This window comes from Lathamus discolor, chromosome Z, assembly GCF_037157495.1.
Source record: "Lathamus discolor isolate bLatDis1 chromosome Z, bLatDis1.hap1, whole genome shotgun sequence".
Taxonomy (NCBI): domain Eukaryota; kingdom Metazoa; phylum Chordata; class Aves; order Psittaciformes; family Psittacidae; genus Lathamus; species Lathamus discolor.
In genome coordinates this window covers 106,663,836-106,674,263 of record NC_088909.1, presented here as the reverse complement: position 1 = coordinate 106,674,263, position 10,428 = coordinate 106,663,836, and the positions used below count along the sequence as shown (strand labels likewise).

Below are 10,428 nucleotides of genomic sequence, written 5' to 3'. Positions count from 1 at the left end.
CGGGGCGGTCGGGAGGGAGAGAGAAAGCAGGAGGGAGGAAGGGAAGGAGGAAGGGAGGGAGGGTGTGGTGGTTAGGGAGGGGGGATGGGAGGTGGGAAAGGTGCTGATTTCAGCCCTGTAGCGTCAGGATTGCGTCAATTTGGGTTTCAACCACGTCTTCAGTCTCCGAGCTGAGCTACTCAGAAGAGCCAAAACAGGAAGGGGGTTGCAAATCAGTGAGCAAAGGGGAGGACCGAAGCTTCCCCTCCCCCGTCTCCTCCACTCCTCTCGCAACCTCCTCCTTCACCTTCCCCACTGTTCGTGTCTCCGGGTCTTGTTTTTCTTGTTGTGGTTGTTGTTGTTTTCTTTATATTTCTTTTTTTTTTTTTTAATAAAAGCCCTACAAAACACGCTGGAAGAGGCGGTTGCCCTGGTGCTGTGAGAGCGCAGAGCAGGGGAACAGCAGGGCAGCGCGTTCAGCGCTCCGGGCAGGTCGCCTGGCACTCTGGGAGGAGGGCACCCGCGCTCCGGACGGAGGCTCCAGCACCGCGGACAGAGGCTCCAGCACCGGGGACAGCGCACGCCGCCAACATGGCTCCTATCGCGGCCAGCCGCCAGCAGTTCGGTAAGCGTGTCCCAGTCCCAACTCTCGCCCTCGGGGCTGGGGACTGCTCCCCTTCCAGGGAGAATTGCATGCAAGCAGCTTCTGCTGAGCCACCCAACGCCTCCCAGCAGGCATCTTGTTGGGAGGAACCTGTTTTCCCTCAGTTCTCCTTGTTCTCAGAAGTTGTGTGAATTTTCTTTCTTTCTGTCTCCCTTCCTCCCTACCCGTTCCCCAGCCAGCAGAGATGAAGTGGTTTGTGGAACTGCGTTTTCAGATGAGAGCGGTTTGGGGTTGTTTTCTCTGTCTTGGTTAAAGCGTGGCTTTAGAGTTAAACGATGTAAATGCATCCTGTGCCAAAACCTTTGGTCAAGACATTCTTGGAATAAATGACATTCCTGTTTTCTTGTGGAGAAGGACTTGTCAAATGTTAAAGTGAATGGTAGTCTTGTAAAGGAGATTGCTAGGAAGATGAAAATATGATATCCCAGTGGTTTTAGCTGAACAGCTGCATTTTAGTCAAGCTGGGTTCATTGAGGATAGCAATGATAACAATGAACTTTTCAGTTTAGTCATTTCTGGATGTAGGGTGAATAACTGTGATAACCAGAAGTTTCAGAAACAGCCATATGTATGCACTGATAAAGTAGATACATTTTTACTCAGAAAAGTAACAAATAGAAATGGTTCTGAACTCTGTTTTACAAATATTGACTGTCGTCTAGATTATATTTGCTTTAGCAGTGGTTTAATTCAAGGATCATTCAATTGACTTAAGCGAAGTGACTCCAGATTTATATCATGTAAGTGAAATAAAAACTTCTCCCAGAATCAATAGGTAATGTTTCTATTAACACACTGTTTTCAATGTTGACCCATTGATTTACATTATGAAAACTACAAGAAATGCAGGTTTCAACATACTTAGTTATAAATATAAACCCATTTCAGTTACCATTTCATCTTGTTTCCTACCCCACCCATTTGATATTTCTAACTACACTTATGACATCATGCTTATCTAATTACTTATTTAAGAAAGCAAATTAATATTTCAACCATCAAATTGATTCTACCACTGCTGTAGGATTAAAGTATAGCATAATATCCATTATTGTAAAAAGTGCATCATCTCATGAAAAAACATAACAAACGTGCAAATCATTCTTAAAACCTACTAAAGTATTCTGATTACTTCTCAATTACTTCTTGCTTTCTACCTTTCTACTATGTATATTAAAATTTTTGCAGCTCAGGGAATTCTTGAAACTCAGAGCCACGTGCTTAACTTATTAAAAATACTTTTTGTATATGTATATAATGTTCAGGCATTTCATTAAGTTCTTACAATTAAGCATGCAGACTGATAGAGTCTGCAGCCAAGGGGAAAGTTACATTAATATTATCAGAAGAAATTAATAGACAGGCCTTATCCTTTCTGTGCTGTAACACTATGTCCTTCTTTGCTCTGATAATACGGTTGTAGATTTTTTAAAATCATCCCACTAAAAAGCAAAGGTATACTGGGGCACATCTATCTGCTCCGCTTTTACCTGGACGAAGCTGTTTTAGTAATACATAAAGGGGAATAGATTTGCTTTTCTCATCCAGAATGGTCTGATACTCATTTGCAAGAGAAGCAGAACTGTTATATAATTGCCTTTATGCACAATGTCATTCCATTAATATTCTATTGGTCTTCCTCTGTTGCAGGGAATAAAGATTAAGCTCTGATTGTTATGTTGTGGGAGGTTTAAACTCAAATAATGTTACTTATTGGTAAAACTGGATTTCCAGTTAGGTGTGCTCACTTATCCTCTGATGCATGCTTTGAAGGGCTAATGATGCTCTATATGTGACTAATGTATCCATATGACAACTGAGGTTGCAACACTTGCTCAGTTTTCTCATTATTCACTTTAAGTACAGGATTCATGTTGAGGTAGAAAAGAATTATGTTTATGTGTTTTTCTTACACACCCTTAAAAAGTAGTGACCCTTCCTGTAAACTCCCCATAGCCTTGATTCATAGCATCTTAAATGCAAAAACTTAGTGGCTATTAATTATAGACTTAATAGTGTTTTCAACTTTGAACTCACATATGACTGCCCAGTGTCACATTGGGAAAAGACACTTGGTATATAATTATTCTAAATTTTCTTGATAGACTTCCTCCTGCAAAGTACTGAAAATCCCACTGATACTGTTAAGTGTTATAATCTCCAATTAAACTCAGTTCTTTCAGGAGGTACCTCCAGGCAATTATAGGATCAGACCATAAAAAATGAGTTAATTGAGTGTACAAAGTCTTCTTTGAAACAGTGTGAAAAGCAGATGATGTATCTCTAAGTGATGTGTATTTCGGAATCTGTTTTATCTAACCAACAAAGCTCCATAAACTCAAAGCTGAAACCTTCTGAAAATTGCTATTACTCTAAGACATGTAAACTAAGAAACTACACACAGAGAGAGGAGATAGTCAAGCAGTTACTAATGGTTATTACTATTAGGATGGGAATAGTATTTTCCTCCCAAACACTGTGTATGGAAAAGTACTAACACAGCAAGCACGCCCTAGTATAGGACTACTACACATTTATGCCAGCAGATGGCGAGCAATATGTACAGTGAAAAGCACTTTCAGTTTGTCGATCCTGCGATTACCATCTCATGTCAGGTTTTGTTTTTCTTAGTAAACTACTACCTTACTAAATATCACACAGAGTCCAAGGTATTACTGCTTATGTGCTTGTTGCTATTTATTTGATTTGCAGATGAAATTCCTACAGTGGTTGGGATCTTTAGTGCATTTGGCCTTGTCTTCTCTGTCTCCCTTTTTGCTTGGATCTGCTGCCAGCGTAAATCTTCCAAATCCAATAAGACACCTCCGTATAAGTTTGTCCATGTTCTGAAGGGGGTTGATATTTACCCTGAGAATCTCAACAGTAAGAAGAAGTTTGGAGCAGATGATAAAAGTGAATCAAAGAGCAAGTCATCTATGCCAAAGAATTCTCTCCATCTTGACCTGGAGAAGAGAGATCTAAATGGCAACTTCCCCAAAGCAACCACTAAAATCCAGAGCTCTTCAGATCTTGAAAATTTGTCTCCTGAGCATTTTGCAGAAAGGAAGAAAGACTCAGTATCCCCTGATAGTTTAAAATCAATCACTTCGCTGTCTTCTGAAGATAAACAAGACAAGCTAGGAACCCTGTTTTTCTCCTTAGAGTACAACTTTGAGAAAAAGGCGTTTGTAGTGAACATCAAAGAAGCACGTGGGCTGCCAGCAATGGATGAGCAGTCAATGACTTCTGATCCCTACATCAAAATGACCATCCTGCCTGAGAAAAAGCACAAAGTGAAAACCAGAGTGCTGAGAAAAACTTTAGATCCAGCTTTCGATGAAACTTTCACATTTTATGGGATCCCCTATAGCCAAATTCAAGACTTAACACTCCACTTTATGATCTTGAGCTTTGACAGGTTTTCCAGAGATGATGTCATTGGAGAAGTCCTCATTCCCCTCGCAGGAATTGAACTGTCAGAAGGAAGACTGCTAATGGACAGAGAGATCATCAAAAGAAATGTTAGGGTAACATATTTCTTATTTAAACATTAAAAGCATTGTGCTAGTGTTAGTTATGATTCCTATGTAATGCTGCTGCCATTTTGGAAAGAAAAGGGACCAAGCCGATCATGCAAGTCATTGAGATGCTTTCATGACAATATGAGGAAGCAATTACACAAATCTAATGAAAGAACATTACAATGAGCATGTTGCAAGAAATTGCTAATGTCCTGAACTCTACATGCTTATTCAGCTGGTTCCAGCAGGTTTGAGTGGACACATTTACATTAGGTCAAAAGGCCTCAATCCACATTAATTTGCTTTAAGAGAAAAGAATGCAAATATGTATGCATTATTCCACTTCTCCTCCCTCTCCTTTTCTGTTTGATACCATTCTTTCTTAAAAGTTATTGAACTCAGTGTAAATCTTTCATTTCAGCTACATGGGTTTTATAGCAGATTCTTAGTGAATACAGTCTTCATTGAAGGAACTGGAACCTGTTAGAGACCAGTGTTGATGCAGTAGTATGTTCTTGCACTTCAGTGCTGTTACTACCTTCTCTCTTATGAACAGTGACACAAGCTGCAGGTCTGTTAAGGATAGTAAGACACAAGGGAGAAGCCAAAGACTTACTGAAGTCAATGCCAAAACATACTTCACTGGGATAAAAACATTTCATATTATATAATATGAATTCAGAATGTAAAGATCATTTACAACCACCACAGCTGAACCACAGAAATGCACATGCATCACACCCTTGTCTCCTAGTCTCTGCTAAGGAAGTGGAATGTGTATTGACTTTCAATTTGGTTGTTTTCAGAGAGCAAGCGTACTGCCAAATCAAATAAATGTCTACCAGACAACATACCTATAACTAATGCTGTTATTTTGCAATTCTGTCACTATACTAGAGCTATAACTATGTCAGTGATATTTTATTGATAACCTATTAGGTTTTCTGGTATATAAGGTATTATTTTTGTTTGTTTCCATTGCTTTCCTTTAATTCGTGAAGTAAAATACTCCTAAAAATTAAAATCTAATTATCATAGTGAAAATCTTCAATCTCCTCTTTATTTCTTGTAATCAAAGATACTTCAGAAAGTGTCAGGGATGAAAATTCACTAACCATTCGAATCCTTCCTGTTTAAAAAACTTTAGTGAAGATTCTTTTTATTTAACTTTACTAGATTTTTTTTCAATATATCTATATGAAATTTTGGTTTGCTTAATATCTTTTACATTCACTAAGACTTTTTTCTTATGATGTAGAGTTTCATTTCTCATCTCTGAAGATAATGATGTCATGTCAACCTATATTTTCATTTATTTACTAATTTATTTTTTGTTCAGTCTAATAACCTATTATAAGAAGAGTTATATAACTACAGTTGAGGGAAATTATATTTGCTATGTAAAGCAGCATAGCTCCACAAACTTTATACTTTTACACCATTTCCGAGAATACAGTGATGTGACATTTCATAAATCTTCTTAATTCTGGTTTTAAGCTTGGTCAATAGAAATTGCTTATAGCTAGTTTTTTTTCTCTCTTTTTTAATTTCTTCAGAAATCATCTGGGCGTGGAGAATTGCTGATCTCTCTCTGTTATCAGTCTACAACAAACACGCTTACTGTGGTTGTTTTAAAAGCCAGGCATCTACCTAAATCTGATGTGTCAGGATTATCAGGTAATGGTTTTGCTCATGAATATGCCCTAAGAACATAAGCCAAACAGACAGAAGTGAGCTGAAATGTGGCATTTCAAAGACAAAAAATATCCCATAAATTCAGAAATGTTCTCTATTATTTGCAGTCTATTAATTTTATTATATCTGGGTCAATGCTTTATTTTCCAGAGTATGTATTTTACAAATTTGTTCTTCAATCACATTAAAAAAACATGACATCTGTTCACAGTGGAAATGGATGAGTTTTGTGATTGTCTTGAGCAAAACCCATCTGCCATAAGTATGGAATGGTGCTTTCAGATACAAAAGGCTTTTAGTTATGAAAAAGAAAAAAAGAAAAAAAATAGTTTATTTGTAGAAGATCAGTGTTGAGTGAGATCATCCAATGGGTTATTTCAGCTTAGCACCAAGAAAAACAACCAGTTAGATCTGTGCTGAATCTTGCCCACAGAGCACTAAAGCTTATTTTCATCACAAAAAGGTGAACTATGCCAGTACTGGCAATAGGTTGTAACTTAACACCTATGCTTTATCATGAGCTGTACTTGGGCTTCAACATCATGAACAACAATCATGAGTTGTATTTGGGGTTCACTAATGAGCAGTTTCTGCACTGCCTTCTCCTGGTCTTGTGCCATTCTGTGGAACCTCCTTTGAGGTTAATGCTAGAATTGTACTTAGATGCACATTAATGCCAGATAACATAGTAACAGAATGAAATTTAATGTAAAATATACTAAAGGAAAACCACACGTAATAAGCACTACACAGCAAAAGACTATACAAGTAGTATCACATTGTCTGTTAATTCTGTATGGGACCAATTTCACTGCACAGGGTTTTTTGAAAGAAGCTGAATAGGAAGTAATTTTGGGAACCACTGAATCATAATTACTACAATATGGGCCTTCTACTTCTCATACCAAGAAATCCTGCCATTTACCTAGAAAGTTAACACGTCCTGGTTCCAATACAACAAATCTATAGACAACTCCCTTTTACATGGGAAAGTCCTCCTGATCTCAATTTCATTCACACATCATAAGGTGAAAGGATATAAATGGAGCCCAACAGTTCAGTCCACTATAAGATAGTATACATACTTTCAATAATCAACCGCATAACAGCAGATAGCGGAGGTTTCATGAACACAGCAGGCTGTCCTCAACAGACCAAGTCTGGCTGAGGTTCACCCAGGTGGGAAAATAACATGACAAGAAAAGCCCTTCTAGTCTCGGCAGCCCCCTGGATCCTACAGCACATGCAAATTTTTGTTTACTGTATCTCTTCTGTATATTTGTTTACCTTATCTCTTCTTAAAAAAAATATAAAGTTTGTTTGCTTTTTCTGCTTCCCTCAGTGTAACCTTGCTAACTGTAACAGGAATATAATACTTTTAAGAGATATAGACAGACATGCTACACCTAGACGGTGTATATAGTTAATTCAGACAGTTCTTCACCATTTGCTGTTCATCAGCAAGGGTAGGTTCAACAGATATTTGGGTGTCAGTAACATTCTGAAAGTCCTTACTTCCTCTGTGACTTGCCCCTCCTTCCAACAAAAATCTTGCACAGGGAGGAGTGTGAAGTGGTATTTCTATGGAGTAAACTAACAATTTACCCCACAGAACAACTGCATAACTCAATCTCCTTAGGAAGATGGGAACTTTTTTACTCAGAAGCTGACAACCTCCCTGGTTCCTTGATCACTGGTGTTGAGGTCTCCTAATAAACCTAATAAAATGAATCACCAACACATCTGATCAAACATAGGTATCTCCTTCATGAGATAAATCCTGCCCTGTAGTAAATTAACCCTAATAACATCTCTACTACATGCAAAGGTGGTCAAATGAATCATGCCCTAAACTTGACTATCTTGATTACTTCTTTGGTGACCATAAAGGGAGCTTGAAGGGACTAATTCAGATGTAAACACGGCTATTACATGAGGTGAATCATCTTTAATAACTTGAAACATCTCCTCACTGTTCTGTAATTATGTTGGTACATTAAGAAATTTACCACTAACTAAATCAAGAAATCTATGAGCAACACTGTTCAATAGTCGATCTGTGCTCTTTCTTTTCATTGCAGACCCTTATGTCAAAGTGAACCTGTACCATGCTAAGAAGAGGATTTCTAAAAAGAAAACGCACGTGAAGAAATGCACCCCTAATGCAGTGTTCAATGAATTGTTTGTGTTTGACATTCCTTGTGAGGGCCTTGATGATATCAGCATTGAATTTTTGGTCTTAGATTCAGATAGGGGGTCAAGGAACGAGGTTATTGGCCGGTTAACCTTGGGATGCTCAGCTGAAGGAACAGGTGGAGAGCACTGGAAAGAAATTTGTGAATATCCTAGGAGACAAATTGCCAAATGGCATATGTTGTGTGATGGTTAGCAGCTTAGAGAGGGGTTGGAACTTGAAGAACTACATATATCCATAGGCAAGGAGCATTTTTCTTTCTTTATTATGTATAATTACAAGACTTTTTTTAGGGAGGAGTGGGGGAATAAAAACTGGATTGAATTTTCAGAACAGAAGGTAACTAAATTTTCACAGCAAATAAAGGAATTTCTATTTCATTAGTTTTTAACGTAATTGGATCAGATTTGTATTCTTCTAGAGTTCAAATAGCCTGAAACTTTCAAATCTCTATAAACTCCTTAAAATCAGACTATGTTTTATGAAAAAGTCACTGAAAACCTTATTAATACTGCTATACAGGAGATAACCTCATTAAAATATATCTCTAGATCTTAAAACACCACCTGTGGCTTACTGGGGAAGTTTGGTTTTCTATCCAAAAAGCCATGGGTAATAAGGGTGAGCAGGAGGAGAATTCTTTCTGGCACCCCATCAAAAACCTTCTTTTATGAAAATTCAATCATTATTTGTAAGGTTTTGTTACTTATACTTTGATCATCCCAAAGACTTAAGAGATTTTTAGCAATTTGCTTTACATATCACATTATGTGCAACTAGTTGTTTTATGTGTGGAAATACTCTATTGGATTTTTTAACACACACATATATATGTATAACTTCTTTTATTACAGTGAATGGAATATATACATTCTTCAAATCACTGAGTAAGTTAACACACACTGTTTTGCTAAAAGGGCTCCTTTACGGGTGACTGTACATGTTACAGTATAGCTAGAATTTGAGTTTATATATGGCTTGCTTTTTTTTCCTCTAGCAAGGATTACACTCTAAGCATTTCAAGCCATGGGAAAGCATTTCTGTTTAGATGAGGTAACATACAGGATATTACAGTCAATGACTTTTCATTAATCATATTTTAAGAAATTCAGTAATACTTAAAGAGAAGCTGTTTCTTCTTTTGTTTCATTAATGAACAAACAAAATAGTAAGACAGAGAATGAAACCTGACTCTGCTGTTTAACTTTCCAAACTGTGACTAATACCATTACAGTCAGTAAGACTATTCCCAACATACAAAGTTTAATATATTTTTAATATATTTTTAAAGTTTCGTAGGATAGAATACCAAGCTCACATTATAATTTATCCAATATTATGTTAGAAAAAAGACTTGAAAAGTGTGTTTCACTTAGATTTTATGCATTAATGTTCATTTCAATTGTACTGAAAACTGATGGTGGTAAGAGAAAATAACATGCTGATTTCATGTTAGTGTGACATCATAGATATGTTTAAACTTAAACTGCATCAGGCTGGGGGAGTATCAAGTCTAACATAAGTTTATAAATAAAGTGTTTAGACCTGTGAAATTTACTCTTGGTCCCATCAGATAGATTTTTAGGCTATCAGAACTACAGCACAAGTATAAGCAGATTATTTCCTAAAGTTTGTACACTGATTTCTGATACAGAATTGTTTGCAGACATTACTCTTACATAATTTTCAGTTACAATATACATAAGGAAGACTATAATGATGCTAATTGTTGACATCAGAAGGATTTAAAAAGTGGGAAACCATTTTCAGTATTTTTGCATACATCATTTTATTGTATGAATGCGTTAACCCACTGAAGTGAATGGGACTATCTGGAAATTAAGGTACTGCTCGATGAGAGTAAAAGTAACAGAATGGACATGCCAGGTAAAAAAAACATACATCAGAAGTCCAATTGCTTTCATTAAACAACAGATATATGTCCTATTCAGAACTATTGGGGATTTGTTGTCAACTTTACCTGTTCACATATGGCTAAATTATGTTTGCAGGAAAGGACACTGAAATATGAAATATGCAAGTAGACAAATAGTACTGGAAGAATTCCATTGAGGATCTTCCAGGTTTTGTGTCGGTATTTTCTCCAGTTTTTGAGAATGTGTTTGATATAACAGTGTTTATAAATTTCTGTAAAAATACATTTTCAAAATAACATAAACATGCTTTTTATGATAATGCTCAATGTAAAAAAACCCTGCGTATTGTATGTATAAAAGAGAGGAATCTTTTTTGATTATTTCTTTAGAAAGCTGACTAACTGCTTAAGGGCTAGAGTTTACCAGCCACGTTCAAGCAGAGCTAATCCAAAGCCACCAAATCAAAGGAAAGATGCTCACAGGTTTCAGTAGGGTTCG

General features: G+C 36.9%; 1 protein-coding gene across 1 annotated transcript; it reads left to right on the top strand.

Moving 5' to 3' along the window:
• Nucleotides 1-570: 570 nt before the first annotated feature.
• Nucleotides 571-8,248, top strand: SYT4 (synaptotagmin 4). Its single transcript, XM_065662938.1, has 4 exons — nt 571-604; nt 3,356-4,170; nt 5,721-5,841; nt 7,941-8,248. The coding sequence occupies exons 1-4, from the start codon at nt 571-573 to the stop codon at nt 8,246-8,248; spliced, it is 1,278 nt and encodes a 425-aa protein (XP_065519010.1).
• The last annotated feature ends 2,180 nt before the right edge of the window (nt 8,249-10,428 follow it).

Coding starts and splice junctions, on each gene's coding strand:
- SYT4 (XM_065662938.1), top strand. CDS start 571: ATGGCTCCTATCGCGGCCAGCCGCCAGCAGTTCG. Junction 605..3,355: donor GGCCAGCCGCCAGCAGTTCG/GTAAGCGTGTCC, acceptor TTTGATTTGCAG/ATGAAATTCCTACAGTGGTT. Junction 5,842..7,940: donor TGATGTGTCAGGATTATCAG/GTAATGGTTTTG, acceptor TTTTCATTGCAG/ACCCTTATGTCAAAGTGAAC.